At 33.7% G+C, this 22,005-nt stretch overlaps 1 protein-coding gene across 4 annotated transcripts; it reads right to left on the bottom strand.

The window, feature by feature from the left end:
* Nucleotides 1–9,442: 9,442 nt before the first annotated feature.
* Nucleotides 9,443–21,586, bottom strand: LOC149549980 (uncharacterized). 4 transcript variants are annotated; one of them, XM_089794996.1, is made up of 9 exons: nucleotides 12,378–13,303; nucleotides 12,232–12,294; nucleotides 12,059–12,148; nucleotides 11,593–11,973; nucleotides 11,186–11,284; nucleotides 10,731–11,036; nucleotides 10,482–10,607; nucleotides 10,131–10,395; nucleotides 9,443–9,817 (listed from the first exon to the last, which is right to left on the bottom strand). In XM_089794996.1, the coding sequence occupies exons 1-4, from the start codon at nucleotides 12,531–12,533 to the stop codon at nucleotides 11,716–11,718; spliced, it is 567 nt and encodes a 188-aa protein (XP_089651122.1). In that variant the 5' UTR covers nucleotides 12,534–13,303; the 3' UTR covers nucleotides 9,443–9,817; nucleotides 10,131–10,395; nucleotides 10,482–10,607; nucleotides 10,731–11,036; nucleotides 11,186–11,284; nucleotides 11,593–11,715. The 4 variants fall into 4 exon arrangements, 2 of the variants coding, with proteins under 2 accessions (XP_089651122.1, XP_089651121.1); XM_089794995.1 differs by lacking the exon at nucleotides 11,593–11,973; XR_016354505.1 differs by lacking the exons at nucleotides 11,593–11,973; nucleotides 12,059–12,148; nucleotides 12,232–12,294; nucleotides 12,378–13,303 and adding exons at nucleotides 19,782–19,817; nucleotides 21,513–21,586.
* Between the last annotated feature and the right edge of the window lie 419 nt (nucleotides 21,587–22,005).

The raw sequence follows: 22,005 nt of genomic DNA, 5'->3' as shown, positions 1-22,005 counted from the left end.
TATATATCAAATAATGTCACAAAAAGTTTTCAAATAATATTTCCTATGCATAGTAGAACATTAGAAAGATAATTTAAAAATCTTTATTATTTTATCTTCTATTCTAACAATGGAATACATCTTATTAAACCATTCTGTCATCAATGTTTGTCCTTTCTTTTCAATAATTTATCTTCTATGCAAATTTTGTTGCTAACTTCATACCCTTTTTCATCTATAATGAACTTGATAGGATCTTGGTCATTATGGCATGTACTTTGATTATCCTTCTCCAAAAGCATGGGTGCTACATGAGCATTGGCATTGTTATGAATGAAGTAAAAATTATTGTAGTGGTGTCGACCATTATATGAGACATGAAGTGTGGGTATTTATGAGTTATCAATATTGTAGATTTGAAATTCTTGGCCCTTCGAATAGTGCACATGAATGTTAGTTTGAGTCACCATGGAGGCTGCAAAAATCTCACAATGGTCTATCCAAGTTCCATATTCTACCATTTTTTCATAGTATTCTTCAAAATTCATGTCATCATTCTGAGAAAAGAAAGGCTCAAAGTATGAACAATTCTCCATAATGTACTCCACTACCATATTATGATACTTTGAGTGTTTCTCTTGGTCACCTTCAATTTGATCTCCTAGGGCTCTAAAAATACAATTTACATCTAGTAGCATTTGCACTACTCTTATTTACAATCCATTATTTTGAGCCTTCTTTTCTTCTTGGCTCTCCTCCTCACTTTCTACTTCATCCAAAATGATTCTTAATTGAGATTGTTTATATTCTTCTTTGATGGGCATGTCCAACTAAGAAAGAGGTAATTTTGGTTAAATATTTCTTTAATATATAATTCAAATAGATAATGAAATGTATAATTCAAACTTACATATAATTCTTAAGCATATTACATCAAAAGTGAATAATGGTATGTTCAACTATTTGTAATGGTCTCAACCTTTGCCTAAATTATCGAGTATATTCATGTGTGATCCTAGAAAATATGAAGACAACCAATTGTAGAATCCATTTAAATGCAACCACAAATAATACAAATTAAATAAATTCAATTTTATGAACATATACATAAGACAATACCTCTCAAGGTGTATGAGACAAATAATTACAATTAGAAGTGACGGGAGAGCCAAAGGTGAAGCTAATACAACTATCTTAAGATGTGAGAATCCAGTACTAATATGTCTTCTATATATAGAAACCACGTAGATGTCGTTGACATATTGTGAGGAGAATGCAATTGCATGTCTATAATATAGTGACATGATTCTACTCGAGGCAGTGGCACATACAATTTTTGAGCTCTATCATGTTCACATGCATGTTCAGTAAACTAAGACATTGTCGAATTCATTGCCTTGTCACAATATTTTACCATATTCTTATTTTGTCACTTTTCCCTCTCTCACCCATCTTCTTAGACTTGGTAAAATTTCAATAAAATTTGTAAAATTTCAATAGACATGGTAAAAACTAAATAATAGGTACCCACTCGGACTATCCATTCATCCCAATACTACAAATTGTACATTTTTGCATTATCATCAACAATGGTAACCAAACAATTAAATTCAAAAAACCAACTTCTCTCCGTACAACTTGAAAAAATCTTATCCTAACACAATTAAATCTAATTGGATTTAATTGCTAATATGACTCTATCAAATAAAACCTAATTATCAATTGAGTAAAAACCTTAATGATGTTCAAATTAATTAAGATAGATAAGAACCTTTTACAATATTAATAAAACAAAATGTAATTAAAATTTTGATTTAAAAAAAAAAAAAATTTCATTGAAATTTTGATTGAAATAAAAGTTTGAATGTTTTTTATTAATCTCATTCTCACTATAAGTATTATATAATTACAACCACTATTATTTAAGTCAAACGAATACATTATATTTATAGTTGCAAAGTATATCATATGGATATCGATACTTGGAGCTATTAATAACACAATGGACATAGAGTAACATATTTAATTATATGTAATTATATTTTATTTACATTGAGTTTGTGACATATATCTTAAAAAGACAGATTTTTAGATTACTCCTCACATTTTAGGCAAGATATGCTCTATTGATGGAAATATGCATTATCGGAAGCTGATACATTTCTCTGTCTTCCCATATTACCATATTTTCCACTCGTATCCTTGAATCCAAAACTAGTACGAAATGTAACCACCAATCAATTTAATTCATTTTAAACTACTATTAAAAAAGATTAACATTTTAAAGATTATTATAAGAATTCAACTTCTTTTTCTATTATTTTAAAATATTTTACAACTATATATTTTATCTTAAAATTATAAAATATTTTAAAATAATAATAATTATATACTCTACAATTTGATATAATTATTCTTTTTAATTTATTATTTGAATTGAAGACATTGATCTTTCTTCTTCTTAATTGTTTATTTGACTAAAATACCAAACACAACAATTTCTTGACGAGTTTCTCTACCTAGTCTTGCCCATTCTGTATACATGTATATACTTCCTAAAATGTAAATAGTAACTAAGATTTTATAAGCTTTTCTACCTAATCTACCTCATTTCACTCTAAATGTTTTATAAGATTTTATAAGAATTTTTCAAACTTTCATATCATACTTCTTGGAACAAAGTGTAACATAATTCATAGAAAGCTAATATTCAGTTATTTGACAAGAACGCTTTAATGCATTCGTACTTGCTTAAATAATGTAGACAATTTTCTTAAGATCGTAATATAGAAATTAGCATTGAGAGAGTAGAGCAGAGGATTGTAGCAAATGTCGAAATCAACGTGCATTTTGGCAATATCTGTGAAAAATCTAACTATTGCAGTCACTGATTATTAATCTCCTATCATAAACGATTATTAAACTGCTGAAAACAAATTCCCAACTAATATCGAAAAATAACACAACTGCAACTTCACTTATAAAATACAGAAAGAAATGCGCAACACAATGAACACAATATTTTCGGACAAATTGTCCTTGGAAAAACCCCTAAGGGAAAACCAGTTCTATAGATGAGAAATTATATTAAACTTCAGCAAATCAAGAGATACAAAATTCCTTGCCTCTCACTGGCAGAACTCCGACAACCTCCTAATTTATCCCGCTGATATTCCCCACTACTATCCCTGCGCTAACACTACGCCCTTGCTAACACTGCAAGACTGTTTGCTAACAATACAAACTGCTTCGCCAAACCTTCTCACTGTGCCCTTGCTAACACTGCAAGACTATTTGCTAACACTGCAAACTGCTTCACAAAGCTTCTCCCTTTGCCCTTGCTAACACTACAAGACTGTTTGCTAACACTGCAAACTGCTTCACCAAAGCTTCCCACTGTGCCCTTGCTAACACTGCAAGACTGTTTGCTAACACTGCAAACTGCTTCACCAAAGCTTCTCACTGTGCCCTTGCTAACACTGCAAGACTATTTGCTAACACTGGAAACTACTTCACCAAAGCTTCCCATTGTGCCCTTGCTAACACTGCAAGACTGTTTGCTAACACTGCAAACTGCTTCACCAAAGCTTCTCACCAAAGCTTCCCATTGTGCCCTTGCTAACACTGCAAGAGTGTTTGCTAACATTGCAAACTACTTCACCAAAACTTCTCACTGTGCCCTTGCTAACATTGCAAGACTGTTTGCTAACACTGCAAACTGCTTCACCAAAGCTTCTCACTGTGCCCTTGCTAACACTGCAAGACTGTTTGCTAACACTGCAAACTGCTTCACCAAAGCTTCCCACTATGCCCTTGCTAACACTACAAACTTCTTCACCAAAGCTTCTCACTGTGCCCTTGCTAACACTGCAAGACTGTTTGCTAACACTGCAAACTGCTTCACCAAAGCTTCACACTGTGCCCTTGCTAACACTGCAAGACTGTTTGCTAACACTGCAAACTGCTTCACCAAAGCTTCTCACTGTGCCCTTGCTAACACTGCAAGACTGTTTTCTAACACTGCAAACTGCTTCACCAAAGCTTCTCACTGTGCCCTTGCTAACACTGCAAGACTATTTGCTAACACTGCAAACTGCTTCACCAAAGCTTCTCACTGTGCCCTTGCTAACACTGCAAGACTGTTTGCTAACACTGCAAACTGTTTCACCAAAGCTTCTCACTGTGCCCTTCCTAGCACTGCAAGACTGTTTGCTAATACTGTAAACTGCTTCACCAAAGCTTCCCACTATGCCCTTGCTAACACTGCAAACTGCTTCGCCAAAGCTTCTCACTGTGCCCTTGCTAACATTGCAAGACTGTTTGCTAACACTGCAAACTGCTTCACCAAAAGATTCTTGTACATCTATATCCAAATGACCCAATGACCCCTTTCTATACTACTCCTGTTGGTAAACCAACGACCGAGATTAAATCTAACCAATGGCTAAGATTAAGACAACTCGACAGCCAATAATAGAATTGGTTGCAAAGTGTCCAAAAGGAATCACTAAAATTAGTAAATAATAACCATTTACTAATTTTTGGCAAGTGGACAAACAGCTGTCCAAACCACCCATAAATATGACCGCTATTCATAGATAAGGACGAACAGTTGTCCAAGCTACCCATAAATAGTGCTGCTATTTCCGGGTTAGAAATAACAGTTGTCCAACTAACAATAATTAACACTCCCTCTTAGTGAGGAAGCTGTTCTGCATGACACCCATCTTATCTCTGAAGAAGATAAATTTGGCCTTTCCCAAAGCCTTCATCAGAATGTCTACTACTTGCTCATCTGTAGGTATGTATTGTAGTCGAACAACTCCCCTTTGTACACAATCTCTAATGAAGTGATATCTGATATCTATATGTTTAGACCTATCATGAAACACTGGATTTTCAGACAACTTGATGCAACTCTGATTGTCACAATGTATCACAGTAGTCTCAACCTTCTGACCAAACAAGGCTACTAACAACTTCCGAAGCCATATAGCTTCACATGTCGCCATGCTAGCTACTATGTATTCTGCTTTTGCTGAACTTAGAGCCACAGACTTATGCTTCCTGCTGAACCAAGACACAACTCCTGATCCCAAGCTGAAACAACACCCTGAAGTGCTCCTTTTGTCTGTTGTACTTCCTGCCCAATCTATGTCAGTATAGCCTATCAACCTGATACCTTCACCTCGAACATATCTGATCCCATACTCGACTGTACCACACAAGTAACATAGCACATGCTTAGCCGCTATCCAATGCATTCTCTTTGGTTCAACCATGAACTGACTAAGAGAGTTTACTGCAAATGCTATATCTGGTCTAGTGTTGACCAAATACATAAGCGAACCAATCAACTATCTATATAAAGTGGGATCTACATCCTTCTCCTTAGATACATCGTCATGCTCTGTGCTCACCTCCGGAACACCTGTCACTATCTCACGAAGCAATCTAAGTGCTCCATGATGAATATGGCCCAACCTCCTATGCCATAGCTCTCCAAGATATCTAGGGTTATTGTTGCTCATAAGTGCCTTAGGAGTATCAAACTGCAATCTATAAAGGCGACCACTCCTAACTCCAATAGTTATGGGTGATTTCCAATCCTTGTGCTTAATCAACACATGTGTCCCTCTAAAGAGTACATTATACCCCCTATCCTAAAGAACAGATACAGAAATCAAATTCATACCTAAGCCCGGCACATATAACACATCATGAAGAGGAATTATCTTTCCATTCTCCCTCTGAAACTGAACAGTCCCTTTCCCAACAGGGTTGAGTTTGGACAAGTTTCCCATAGAAATCTGGATGTTGGTGTCCTCCTCCTTGTAACTGGAGAAGTACTCTCTAACTCCTGTCATATGAAATGACACCCCACTATCTATATACCAAACACACTGTGAGGTTGAGCTAACCATACAAGCTATGAGTGCAAACTCATCTTCCATTCTGCTGGAGAGTTCTTCTGCACTTGCTGAAGCTGCCACCTGCTTCTTACCCTTTTTCCTCTCTGGGCAATCACTGAAATAGTGGCCAAACTCGTGACATCCAAAGCACTTGACCTTAGAAAGGTCCTTCTTCTTCTTTTCACTTTGTGAATTTGATCCTTTGCTAGATCCCTTCTTTGCTTTCCCTTTACCCACTAGGGCAACGTTCTCTTGTTCCACCTCATTTTTCTAACTCTTGTTGGCCCCGTTGACAAGACTTAGTCTAAACTCCTCCTGAGTGAAATCAGTCCATAGTCGATCCCAACTCGGTAAAGTATCTCGTCCACTGACAACTTGAACAAAGACACTCCATTGTTTAGTAAACCCATTTAGGGCTATTCTCACTAGCTCATCATCACTAGGGCTATCTCCAACAGCTGCTAACTCATCCTTGACAAGTCTGAGCCTGGTGAGGTAACTTGTGACGTCTTCTCCCTGATTCATCCAGGTATTCTTTAGCTTTTCTCTGAGAATCAACTTCCTGTTAGTGGTAGCATTCTGGTACAGATTTAGGATGGCGTCCCACATCTTCTTTGCTGTATCTAGCTCTGAGATATGTGGAACAATATGATCCTTGACACCATCAAGGATAATCCTCCTCACTTTGGCATCGTCCTTCCTATATGCTGCAAGCTGTGTTGCATCCATTGGTACAGGTACACCACTGGTAGCATAATCCTTGATACCATTCTCTTCCAACAATAAAGAAATTCTGGCCTTCCAGACACCAAAATTTGAGGCACCATCCAATCTATCCTGATCTCTCAAACCAGCTGAAGCCATCTCAAGGGTTTAAAGCAATAATAAATCTAAAGAGATCAAAATTTCTTTCCTAGGGAAAAACTCTTCTACCCTTAACAATGCTCTGATACCATGTGAAAAATCAAACTATTGCAGTAGAACTCTGACAACCTCCTAATTTATCCCGCTGATATTCCCCACTACTATCCCTGCGCTAACACTACGTCCTTGCTAACACTGCAAGACTGTTTGCTAACACTGCAAACTGCTTCGCCAAAGCTTCTCACTGTGCCCTTGCTAACACTGCAAGACTGTTTGCTAACACTGCAAACTGCTTCACAAAGCTTCTCCCTTTGCCCTTGCTAACACTACAAGACTGTTTGCTAACACTACAAACTGCTTCACCAAAGCTTCCCACTGTGCCCTTGCTAACACTGCAAGACTGTTTGCTAACACTGCAAACTGCTTCACCAAAGCTTCTCACTGTGCCCTTGCTAACACTGCAAGACTGTTTGCTAACACTGCAAACTGCTTCACCAAAAGCTTCTTGTACATCTATATCCAAATGACCCAATGACCCCTTTCTATACTACTCCTGTTGGTAAACCAACGACCAAGATTAAATCTAACCAACGGCTAAGATTAAGACAACTCGACAGCCAATAATAAAATTGGTTGCAAAGTGTCCAAAAGGAATCACTAAAATTAGTAAATAATAACCATTTACTAATTTTTGGCAAGTGGACAAACAGCTGTCCAAACCACCCATAAATATGACCGCTATTCATAGATAAGGACGAATAGTTGTCCAAGCTACCCATAAATAGTGCTGCTATTTCCGGGTCAGAAATAACAGTTGTCCAACTAACAATAATTAACAATATCTTCAAAGAGGAATCACAAATGTGGTCCATCTATTAAAAATGTAGCCGTATACATTCAGTCCCAGAAAGGACATAGTGATTAAATTTTTTTATCCATCCATATTATCTGTAAAGGTGAAGAAAATGCATTCCTCAATGTATGGAGATAGACATAGTAATAAAGAATTCTTGGCTTTTCTGTTGTGGGTTATGTTTGTGCACTCTTCAAATTCAGAACATCTTCTCAATTTTTAACTGAATCCTCATGTTGAATAATGAAACACCAGTCACACACTTCGCTCACACTCTCAAAATACCAAAATACGCTCTGCTGCAATATGTGCCAATGAAAGCGAATACCAATTAATCAATGCACTGAATGAATACTTAATTTTGAATTTGAATAAATTACAATGTATATCGAGAGTGAATGTTACCATAGTGATGCTGGAAAAGAATAAAACATTTTGTGCACTGAAATAGAGAGATCTGGAAACCCACATCCCCACACATACTGCACTCCATTGTTGTTTCTTATTTTTCTTGTACGAATGAGATTATATAATACACCTAAACTAAAAAAATACCTGTTTGAAGAATAGAATTCAGTGGGTGGGGAAAGTGGTAAGAAATAGCCAAACAAAGGCATTTCATTAAAAAAGCCAAGAAATGTGTGGAAGTAACGATTGCGTGGAGTGAGCATGGTACACTCCGTCTTCAACATGCTGCAACCATATTTTGAGTTGAGTTCAGTTAATTGGACAGTGATCAAACTACACATTTTCTGACTTATTTGCATGCCACTGTGCCCACTGTCAGCATTCTTTTGTATGCATATGGAAGAGGTTTTTGGTGGCTGTCTTCTTTTCCGGTCGGAACAAATCGTTCAAGGATTCCCAAGGAGTGATGCCTATCAGCTTAATTATCAAAAGATAGCCACACTACTACAAAGAGGGGGTGTTAAAGACAAAAATTTAGACAATTTTTTAATAAATTGTCTTCATTCGAGACAAAAAAAAAGTTGTGTATTGTCTTATACATGTCTTTAACCGAACGTCTCAATATATTGTCTTAATCAATTGTCTTTATAAGACAATATGGAATAAAAGTAAATATGTCTTATCAAGACAATTTTCTAAGACAATATATTAAGACACTGAATTAACGACATATCTAAGACAATACACAACTTTACTTTTGTCTTGGATGAAGACAATTTATTAAAAATTTGTCTCAAAATTTATATTTCATATGTAAACTATTGCATTCCACTTTCTTACATTATTTCCAACTTATTGTTCTACAAGTTAAGATTAAAATTAAGTAAATATTATAAATGAGAAAATAACCACACATAACTAGATTGGAAGTAACCATAAAGTCTTCTATACCAATCCACACAAAACCCAAAAACCTCTAAGTTCACCCTTCTTGCTAAAATTTAACACATATGAATCACCTATAAATGCTCCTACATGAGAGAACATGTAAGCTATTCCAGTAAGTTCTCATGTTATTTATTGCTGATACACGACTCTGCTTGAGTACTCTTGTCAAGAACATAACCAGATCCGCACCAACTCCAAATGATGCTAGTGTGTGAAACACTTCAATTCTTAGTGAACTCATGTATAAGTAGAATGAATCAAATTACCATGATCTGCAAGTCTCACAACTTGTATGACCAATCAACTTATAAAAAAAATCCATAGGTTTGGATATATAAAATAGGAACATTAGAAATGAAGCCTGATCTATATCCCATGATAAGCGGCTAAGAAAAAAACACTTTGAAATGAAAGAGTGTACACTAATAAACATTGCAAAAATTAAATAGTGGACATAAAAGTAAATAATTTAAATAAATTTCACAATAACCTCTTTATTCTTGTGTATTTTGCATAAGTACACATTGCCACTAATAAGTACGAAACCCATCAACTCTTGTTTATTGAAAATTCTAATTTCAATACATATTTTTATGAAGATAACTAGAACAAAAGTCATTTTCAGCATGCTAGAGATGTTTTCAGCATGCTGGAGCTGTTTTCAACATGCTAGATTTGTATTATTTTCAGCAAGCTGGAGCTGTACTATTTTCAACATGTTGAGCTGTATAGTTTTCAGCCTCTCAAAACTTGTGTTGGTGTGTTTTCAGCATGTCAAAACTGGTACTGGTGTGTTTCAGCATGTTGGAGCTACAATATTTTCAAAATCCAATTTCTAGAATGACCCAATAACCTGAAAGAAAGATGAGCCAATAATTTTTAGATTATAACAATAAAAAATTTTGTGAAGATAATGACAAGAGCAATGAAAATATAGTAGTTTTCATATGTCAATGAAACCTATTTGAAAAGAGCAGAAACCTAGTTGATAATGTCACACACAAAAAATCGAAAAGCGAACTTCTTATAAATAAGAATGTAATAGACTTCTAAAGAAAAAATGAAGACATGAAGATTATAACAGCAAACATTACTTTTCTTATTCAAGCTCAGTAAGTGACAAAGTTATCAAAAATAATATATTCTAGTAATTTCTTACACCATACCTTGTTTTCAAATTGAAAATTATGCTTTATCCATCCTCTTCCTTAATGTCCTCTTTCTACGAGGTACTATTGTAACTTTGGGCATGGATTGTTCATCATATTGATCACCATCATTATTAGTGTTTCTAACTTGCTGAAATTCATAGATGGTTTCATGCTCATGTTCTAGAATGATAGTTGAATCATTGTGTGCAACAAACAATTCAACATGTTCCTCTCGCTCCTCTTCATGCTCATTATTAGATGACTGTGATTGTTGAGCTCCCTATAAACAACATGATTTAACTTATTCAAACAACATACTGCGTTAAATTAAATTATTGATTTCATAGAGTATTGTAAAGGCCTTACCTCAAATTCATGAGAAGTAACTAATTTCTCTCCTTGGTCTAATAATTGTTTCCGAAGGCCTTGGGAACCATGTAGTAAGGCATACTTTAAGTCCTCCACTAAAGCATTTTTTTTAAATTGGTGATCCTACAAGAACAAATATAACCATATTTTATAAGTTATAGTGACTCATAAGATACAATAAACTAACAAGTTTACCTTAACTTTCTTATGAAATATAAATTCCTAAATATAAAAGTATACACATACCAAGCCACCATGAATGTTGTTGTACCCACCAGATCCCAATTTATGGGATCTAATGCTAGACACCCTAGCTTGGGTTGCTTTTGTTGTGTCTCTAAAGCGTCTTTTAGATCCTACTAGTGCAGATGGACAATAACTTGGATTATTTTTTGTCTTCCTCTTAAATTTGGCATCTTTGATAAGTTCATCCCATGTTTCTTGGTTGGTGATCCAAGCTGGTCATGGATATCTCAAATCTTTTATCAACTTGCATCTTAAATTATCCCTTTTTGAATGAATGTATTTTCTTGCAATATCCAATATAAATTCCTGATTAAAACCAAGATTTCCAAATGCTGTTATTACATCTTTAAAAAGTTGATCTTTTTTATCATTAGCTTTCTTTCTCCAATCTATTTGGATGGTATTGCCAAATATATGCTCTTAACGATGATAAATGAAATGAAAGAATTTCATACCCACTACATCCCTTCTGTAGTAACTGAAAATATTGTTGGTGTCTTGGGTATTGAGGTAGATGCCACTATAGACACATCAGTCACTTCTTCATTCCTATCCTATATTTATAGTAAGATTGTAAAATGTTAGAAAATCAACCACGATATGTAACTATTTTAAGATTTAAAGTAAAACTTGAGTGCATTGAAAATAAAATGATTGTTGATAAATAAGACAAATTTCTCTTAATGAAAAACAAATTTGAAAGATGAGACAATGTATGCAAAGAAAGAAAACACAAATAATTTTTTTTTAAAAATTGTAATAAGAATTATATATCCTAAAATTATGAAAAATAAAATGTACAATTATGAATATAAATATGAGCTACAAAAGGCTATTAAGATAATAATTCAAATAATTTTACCTGTTCAACAGAACCAAGCCTTGTGCTCCCTAACAATGTCCTCTCACATAACTCAATTTGCTTAAGTATTTCTTTCCTCATTTCAGCATTTTCAAGAGTTTCTGGTACTAGCCTTAACATTTTTTATTGTGATCCCATAACATTCCTCAAAGAAACTTGTTCAGGTGTTGGTGCAAGAATTCTGACTGAACCCACATTTGATGGATTATTTATTAATCGTGGTTTAGTTATTATAGGAACATGAATGTCCATCTCAATTGGAATACTGGAAGCATCTATGCTTGATGTAGATGATATGCTATGAGGTATTTCACTTGATGTCTCTCTTGTTATGGGTGTATCCAGTCTAGATGTAGGGGGCATGACACATCTTGACATATCCTACAAGGTACAAATATAAATTTTCAAGTGATATGATAGGGTAGATGACAAAATAAAACCCACACAAACATATTTTGAATCTTACCTTTTTCATGACATTGGATGTCTCAGATGGCATAATTGGATCTTTCATGCCAACAAGTTGTGTCCTTTGTGGAGCTACTCTAGAAGTATCCTATTGTAAGGGAATAAATATCAACATAATATGAAAGGTCAAATAAGATAATTAAGTGCAAAAAAATCTAGATGAAATCTTACTTCTGGCATAGTATTAGAAGTACTAAAGGGCGTAATAGGGGTTTGAACAACTTTAGAGATGGCCTGCATTCCACAAACATAAATTAACATGATATAATCTAGAACATAAAATAATTAAACCTATTAAAGATCATTTTCAAACTTACCTCATCAACCATCGTAGTAATGTTTTTCCCTTGCCCATTCCTTAACATTTCAACTAGAGCATTTAAGATTATTGGGTCCCCTATGGTAGATTTTGGAGAACCCATAGGTACATCCTTAATGAAACACATAATGACAAAGTATTGATAAGAGAACATATATCAAGTGGTGTGGTTAATATCATTAGTCCAAAAGAGGCCAAATGATGCTATAAATAATGGCCTCTAAACCCAACAACCCTCCACAACCTAATGGTTAGCCAATAACAAAATATAGGTATCTTTTCTACACTAAACTATAGCATAATTACATGGCTTAGGGATTTTCTCAAGAAACTCCTATTCACTTCCATTGGAAATTTCCACAAGATTCTATTCACATTTTAATTACAAAGACCCCAAAGCCATAAGAAGTTAAACACCCTTTCAACTAATGCATTAAAAGAGTAGAAGATTATTGAACGTTGACATCTATTTAGACATATGAACAATACCTTAACAACATCCAAAACCAAAATAGAAGGTAATACACCCCACAAAACTTCAAATGCATTCATAACAACATGAAGTCATAAAAAAACTGAATAACAAAATAAATTCAGCAACATTGGTAAACAATTATTTTTACAAGGTCAACAAAACAATGAGTAATAGAAAATGATCAACAGCATAGGTATCATAATTAACAAAGAGTAGAAGATTATTGAACATTGACATCTATTTAGACATATGAACAATACCTTAACAACATCCAAAACCAAAATAGAAGGTAATACACCCCACAAAACTTCAAATGCATTCATAACAACATGAAGTCATAAAAAAACTGAATAACAAAATAAATTCAGCAACATTGGTAAACAATGATTTTTACAAGTTCAACAAAACAATGAGTAATAGAAAATGATCAACAACATAGGTATCATAATTAACAATAATTTTATAAGATTCGATATCATTTCAAGAGCATGACTACAACTAAATTTATTGTAAAAGATCAAAAAAATGATCAAAGACTTGGCATCATAATTAAAATACAAGGTCTTGTTATGAATATTGCAATGAATTGATATTATAAACATACACAAACAAAATTATAACATTAAAATAACTAAAGTTATATTATGTATCGTGTACATTAAAAACCACAATACTAAACCTATAAATTTTTGAATAAATATTTGTGAGTCCTCAGAACAATCTTTAGGTGAACATGGAGATCAAAGAATCTCATCCTCATTTGAGATTTCATTATCTGATGGAATATATTCCCCATCATTAATGGGACCCAAATCCACCAATAAATTAATACTATCATTTTCATGGTCTTCATTCCCTTCAAATATAGGTAAATGAAAATCAATAAATTCGTCATCTTCATGGACTTCATGTCCATTTGACTGTTCATTTCCTCCAAAAACTTCAATAAACTCATCATGATCTTCATCTTGGTCATATGCATAATTGGCAATAAAACTATCATAATCTTCATCTTGGTCATCTATGTCTTCAAGAGGGACATCTGTATCTTCAAGAAAATCAAGGTCCTCTATATCTTGGACAAATGTTACTCTTCGCCCTCTTGGATCATAGTCAATTACAAATGACCATCCAGGTTGTTCTAAATTTGGAATGAGAAATATTTGTTCACATTGATTTGGAAACACATAAGGTTCAGAAGTCACTTCAAACCTAGAAGTATTGATCATATTGAATCCATTTTCATGAACTAAGATAGTTTTTTCTTCACCCGCTTTAATAAGCTTATACCATTCAACACGAAAAACAACTTTCTTGAAAGACATAAAATCTAGCTCTATAATATCCTCCAATACTCCATAATACTAAAGTGTGCTTGTAATTGGTTGTCTATCATTTGCATGTGAATGACATTCCACCTCAAATGATGCTGAAATTCCACAATCATAAGTTTGTCTCTTTTCATCAACTTTTCTAATTCGAAAATGATGACCATAATTCCACATTCCTTTGTAATATGTTACCTATAAGATATAATATTAGCTAATTAGATTCAATGATATAAAAGTTAAAATAATATGCATTAAAAATCTCTAACATGTTAGTATATATTATCACCTCGCCATTTACAGATCCTTTATGAAATTCAATTGTTGTTTTGTCACTCTATTCTTCCTTTTGGTTGCCTCGTGTTCAATATTGACCTTTAGCGAATTCCATGAGCATCTCTCTGGCCATTTTCTTTTATGGTTTGCAGGTAGTTGTTGGGCAGTATTTCGACCATGTTTATTGTATATGTCAGCCCATGCCTTTTCATCCTCAAATTTCTTTTGTTTAGTGTACTTCTCCATCCATTCCAACATAAAGTTAGAATTGTATGTGATATACAAATGCAATGCCTCCCACTTCTTAGCATCTACAATGAAAACTAGAATTTGTTAAATGAATCAATAATTGTTTGAAGCCATGTACTCTAATATTTAAGATAAAATTAACTATGTTAATTAATTTTTCATACGTTTGATCTTCTTTGAAGTCGCTTAACCCTCTAATTTTTCTCCTTGAAATGGTTGAGGTTGGCTATAATTCCATAATCGCGGGGCTTCAAGGTGCAATTGAGGTAAGTACTCACTCAAATGGACCATTGCTTGGAAAACCATATACCCCTCAACCATGGATCCTTCAGGTCGAGCTTTTTGCCTAACAAATTGCTTTAAACCTTCATATATCTCTCCATGAGCCACATTGTTCGAATATGGATAGGACCACACAACTCAATCTCTTCCACTAGGTGTATAAGGTCATGCTCTTGAGAATTGAAAAAACTTGGAGGGAAGCACATTTGTATATCGCACATCAAAAGTGAAATATTCCTCTTCCAATACTTCAAGTCATCCTGATGTATCTCTTTAGATGAGACCCACCTATAAGTATTAACTTGTATTACTATAAAGATTTATGATATATTGAAAACTAAAATGTGAACTCATATAAATGCATAAGAAATGATGAACTTCAAATGACAAGAGTCATGTAAGAAGAGTATACATAATTGATCAAATTACCTCAAATATTTGCATAGTTTATAAATAGTTGATGTTACATTACGGTCAAAAGTGCTTGGTATTGCTGTAGGCAACACATACTACATAGCCATTGATGAATTTCTATGTTAAAATTTGTATGAAATGATCTTATTGCTCAAACACAATTTTCTTGTTATATTTCTTATAATTGTAATGTGCTAAAAAGTTACCTTTATCCAATTGTGCCAATCATGTGTTTTAAGGCCTAACAACTCTAATCCATCTCTTGTGAATAAGTTTCTCACTGTTGCACCAAAGCCAAAAGGAAATCTTATTCTTTTCATTGTATTAATAATTTTTTCTTTATCCTTTGATGTAAGAGTCCATGAAGCATGACCATGTGAGTTATCTTCTTGTAACAACATGTTTGGCATGATATTGGCAACTTGTAGGTCCTTTCGTAACTTTATTTGTGCTTCAAGATTATTTCCATTTAGATGTTTTCACAAACACTCTGCCACATTTTTTCCAATGTGCATGGTATCAAATAGGTGGGCTATTGGTAAGTTCTCATAATATTCTAATTTGTAGAAAATCGAGAGTCTTTTCATTCCTAATGGAAAGCCTGCCCCTTTTTTTTTTGTCATACAACACTTTCCACTTGGAAGGGTTCATCATCCTTGGCTTACTCATTTCCACTTCCTTTCCATTGAACTTATTTTTCTCATGCACTCGATAGTGATGATTTTGTGGTAAAAAATTTTTATACTCATCATACACAGTTTTATTGAGATCTTTTGACTATCTATATAAGAGTTTTTGCCCGCATGATGGACAACCATGTTTCCGCTTTGTTTGTAGCCCTAAAATAAGAATAGAGACCATAGTTACTAAATGGCACAATGAAGAAAATAATTAAAAAATATAGTTTATCATATATTACCACAACAAATAGAGAGCCCTGGAGCATCATGAATTGTCCAGATAAGCATCGCATGAAAGAGGAAGTTTCTATCATTGATAGAACTTGATACATCATACATATTTACGCCATCGCATAATTCACAAAGCTCATCAATGAGGGGCTCCATGTATACATCCATATCTTTTACTTGATACTTCCTTAAGTAAACAAAAGGTTTATTAGACTTTTAACAAAAATTGAAATATTTATATATAATGTTAAAGAAGACATTGAGTTCATATATTCTCATACCTGGTATGATAAGAGATAACATTGTATGCTCCTTTTTCATTGCCATCCAAGGGGGAAGATTTTTGTTAATAATTAAAATTGGCCAAATAGAATATGTTTTTCTAAGATCTTCAAACGGATTGACACCATCCATTGCTAGTGAAATTCTTGCATTCCTTGGCTCATTTTTGAAGTGTGGCCATTTTTCATCAATCTCTTTCCAATATTTTCTATCCACGGCCATACACATGACACCATCTTGGCTCCTCCCTTTCTCATGATAATCCATATATTTTGCCAACTCCTTGCATTTGAACATCCTCTCAAACCTTATCTTTAGTGGAATATGTCTTAGTACTTTATAAGCAACCTTCTTAGATACTTGATCTTGGCGATACCTACCTATGTGACACACTGGGAATTGTTGCAAGTTTGCATTCTTTCCGTAGTACAACATATGGTCATTCGAGCATGCATCATATACATTGTACTCCATTCCAATGTCTTTCATTATGCAAGATACTTCTCTATGAGAATGAGGCAACTTATTGTCCTTTGGAAGTATTTTTTTGGCCAAAAGCCTACATGATATAGCAAACAATTTTTCTTAGTACAAAAAATACTAAAACATTTAAAAACATCTAGAGAATTAAATTGTAGGAATATCAAACCCTACCTTAAAATATCAGTAAAGCACGTGTTTGACAATCCATGTGTAACCTTCAAGTTCATCAACAACATAAGTGTTGCCAACGTGGAAGTATCCACATTTGGGAAAAGAGGCATCTTAGCCAGTTGTGTTATGGGTGAATTAATACCTTCCTCAGAAGATGTATAGATGTCTTGGATAAATTTGTTCACACCAGCCTCATTTATCTGTGAAGTGGTTTCATTCATAAATGTGTTTTCTTTGTCATCTTGCGATTGACTATCATCAATGATATCCATTGGTTCTTCAATGACATTGGGAGTTGGAAGTGGCTTTTCATCAAAAAATTCATTGATATGATCAATAATGTATTCAATGGTATACAAAGTATTTATTATAAGAATATTAATATATTAAGTATAATGTACCTCTTCTATAAAAACTCCATATTTCAATCTATGGATATCAACAAGTCATCACTTCTTTAGTTTCCTATTTTGGCATCTTTTACAAGTGCAATATATCTTTTCGTTGAAGTATTCATTTGTACCTAGAGCAGGTTTTGGTGCCCGCTCATTTGAATATTCAGAAGATGATGATGCAATTTCCTAAATCAACCATGTGCTATCAATAAAAAGTGTAGAACTCTTAACTAAATACTTTATATGAATCTAGAACTTTTGTTAAAGATGGCCTTAGATACTTTGTGTGCTCTATGTTAATGTAATATCCTCCCTTGATTTGAACTTTGGCTTGTAGAAATTTAACTTAAGGAATATTGTCAAACACTTTGTATGCAAACTCATAAAGCTAATTTCCTCAATAAATTGCTTTCCAATGAGTAGATTTATGAACAACTATGAAGTGACATTAAAATGCATAATACCCATCATAACATTTTCACAAACACTTGGCACACATTCAACAATATATGAAAAATCTGGAAACTCTTTCAATCTGCTGATAAAGGGTGATTTTTAAATGTAGATGTGCACTTACAGCTGCCTTAAAGGCTGCAACAACTATTCAGACTTGTATTCAACAATTATTATGCAAAGTATCAAAATTTGACAGAAGAAACCTGGAATTAGTTGTCGTAGTATTTTGCAGATGTAGTCGGCAGCCCTCCAAACTTCTAATCAGTTGATAAAATAAGTAAACTTGATACCAACACTGTTCACGCCGTACTGTAGCAAAATACTATTCATGCGGCACTATAGCAATAACTAACTTTAGATCTGCACCTCAAACCCTTGTAAATTTCTTTATGCGAACGCCCCAAATGAAACCCAGTGTGTTTCCTGAAGTGAAAACACCCTTGATCCTCCTGACTATGTCTTCCAACAGCGAAGAGAATGCTAGCAAAGAGGGATTCCGTCCTCCAAGCTCAATAATCAGATATCCAGCAACATAACATTAATCTTCATCCAAGCATACAAAAAAAAAGCTCTTCCATTTCTTTTATAGTGTTCTCACAAGAGCTCAATCCTTCGTTTTCTCAATGTGGGATAAAACATAACTCCCTTTATGTACCTTATGTCTCCAGTGTGTTATAAAAATAAAGGGAACTCTTTTAATTTAAATATTTCCCACAAACTATAGTCTATGCATTAATAAAGTTAAATATTTAAATTTAACTTTATAAAATGGCTTTATCAATGCATAACAAATCTTATCAATGATAAATAAGTTTTCCTGTCAATTTTAAACAATTACCATCAACATACCACTGTGACTGAATGTCCGACCATGTCCAAGATGACTTACTATAAATAGTAAGTATGCCCAAAGTTGCCCCAGAACCCCTCAGAAAGACCTGCAACTGAAACTGTCTAGGCCAAATGGCCTCTAAGCCCCTTTAATGTCCTAGTTAGCCTACGGGACTGTGGGGAAATAGGCTAACGACAACATCATGCTATGAATGCTAAAAAGGGGACATTACAGTTAAGTTCAAAAGGTTTACTTATTAATTTTTTTAAGTTTGAGTTTGAACATTATTTTATTGGTGTATTGGTTCATACAAACAAAATGGAGCACACTTGTATGATTAACTTCATAATTTTTACACTAAATTAACATTTATCAGAGCTAAGAACATCAGATTGAATGACATCAACTTTGTTGACTAGTAAAAAATTATGATTCTGCAATGAAAAATATAAAGGCTCTCCAAAAAGTGGCAGCTAATCAATTGCTCAAAATATGAAGTGAATAAAAATATCTATAAAAAAACTTATGGGTGGTTATTTCTCAAAAAATTTCTAACAAATTGAACAAATCTAACTACTATTACACTTAAATTTGGCCCATTTTTTCTTTTGCCTTGTGTTTTACAGTGCAAAGATGTGGTGATTATACACAAAGTTACCTAATATTGTGGTTAGCTGTGCTCTATGTCAAGTGTGTTGCATGGACTTGTTTAGGCATCATTTCTATCATAAGGATCATGAATTAAATTAATTAATCAACTTGATTATTTCTATACATAAATCATATTTTAGAGTTATTTTCATTGAATTAATTGATATTATAGGTACAGAAAATAGAAAAATAAATACCTGGTCTGTCATTTCATATAGATGCCAAGAATATACCTAATAGAAATATTTAAAAAAAAGTTTGTTAATGCCAATCATTAGCATTACATAATTAGTTATATAATTATATTAAAACATGCAACCCACAAAAACTAGAACTCACTCGAAATAGCCAAAATAGTTGTTCTAGCATTACTGTCAAATAATATCAATCAACATTCTCAAAACTCAGTATAGTAATTTCATGGTGCTATTATAGAAACAATGTTAATGTTAATATTCTCGTAAGACATAATGCCACTGTCCTATTTTGGGTGTAGAATTTAGGCAATTGCAGGGTATATAGAGGAAAAATAATAGTTTGCTAGAATAAACAAGTACTCTAAACATGGAGTCCAGATCTTCAATTGGGTTGACCTCAAAATTTTTGATTGTCACTATGTGATTTCTGATGAAGCAGAGCCTACAACTTTGTGGAACTGATTTGATTGAAAGAATGGTTGGAATACTAGCTAAAGAGTATCAAGGGTGATGAAGGCCAAGAAAATATTACCATAATAGTCGTAGAAGGCTAGAGCAGCTTGATAGCAAAGAAAAATAATAAGCAAACAAAAAAAAAGGGTTGAGAAAGGTTTCCAAGTCATTAGCTACTCTGACCTGACAGTTCTTTCAGCTTACATAACTCATGGCAACATCAAATTGGGAGAACATCTGCCTTTTAAGACTTAAACTTGAAGATGCTGGAAATTATACGTTGCTAGCAAATATGTATGATACGGCTGGCAGATGGTATGATGCAACAAAGATAAAAAAAAATGATGAATAACAAGGGGTTAAAAAAGACACCTAGTTGTAGCTTGATTGAGGTAACTAACAAGGTTCATTTTTTTCTAGTGGGAAACAGGGCACATCCTGAATATGCAAAAATCTATGCAAGTTTGCAGACCTTGAATCAATAAATGGAGGAAGCAGGGTATGCACTTGACCCCAATTTTGTTTTGCATAACATGGAGGAGGGTCATGGAGTATAAGCTTTACAGACATAGGGAGAATCCTTCATAGTTATCAACACAATTCTTGGCACCTATATACATTTTCCAAAAAATATTTCTGTGAACTTAAAATCACATGGCCACTGAGTTCCTCTCCAATATTGTTAGCCTCAAAATTATTGTGAGTGATTCATACTATTTCCTTCACTTCAATGACAGATCATGTTATTTTGGAGATAATTGATGATCTCAAATACAAGAACCAACCTAAAATGGATGTGCTTGGTTCGAAGCTTGTGCATGCTACTTGACTTCAGATGATAGGCTAGTTTTGAATCTCATTCTAAATTGCAGATCTGAGTGGTGCATAAAGCTTTGAGGTATAACAATTCATAATGCACGGGTGAAGTGTATTAATTTTGATGAAGGTAAATAGTTTGTAAACTCATACCACTAGTTTAAGTAAATTCATAGAAGATGCAAGGCAAAATAAAGAGTTCTTGCTCCATTTGCTATGTGTGGCTCTGAATAATATGAGAAATAATCAAAGCACTGCTCTCGCTATGTTAGCATCAAAGCAAAAGTACCCATTTATAAATCATTCAAGAAGAAGTAGGTCTAGGTTTGTAAACTACAATAGTTTTGAATGTGGATAAATAAACTCATCATGTAAAAAATCAGAACTGAATGTATTACTTGTTACAAATCCTTTTCATGTGATGAGAAGTAGCAATTTTTTTTTGAAGTAGTCGCTACATACCTGATATTCAGCAGATGAGACTGACTAAATTCTATCTGGCAGATGAAACTGAAGGAATTCTTTCCAGTCCTAAAGAAAAATTTTGATGTTAGAAAGAATTCAAGCAAGAACATCTATTTTGAAGGAACAAACATGAGACATGGAAGTAAGTAGATGTAGGCCTATGCAATCACGTCAACGAAGCATGAAAGAGACATGCGTTAGATGCTATCATAAACATGTGGAATACAGATTTAGTTTGCTACTGTATATAGAGCTTTGTTCACCCAATGTAATTATCAAGAAGATAAAACAAAGCCCTTGCCCAACCAAGCATGATGGCTCAACAAAACTTAAAGTTTCCCAAAAAAAAAAAAAATGATTAAATAAAAAGTCATAAATAATAGCTAAGTGTGCAAGGCTTGTCTTGTTTGAATGAGAAAACACTTTATAGATGAATTAGAAAATAGTCACTAAAAATGAATAACATGTCCATTGTTATATTTATCTCACA

Source organism: Cupressus sempervirens, chromosome 7, assembly GCF_028749045.1.
Source record: "Cupressus sempervirens isolate cs-2001-9-10 chromosome 7, ASM2874904v1, whole genome shotgun sequence".
NCBI classification, from domain to species: Eukaryota; Viridiplantae; Streptophyta; class Pinopsida; order Cupressales; family Cupressaceae; genus Cupressus; species Cupressus sempervirens.
The sequence above is the reverse complement of the archived record's forward strand: the minus strand, read 5'-3'. Positions and strand labels throughout refer to the sequence as shown.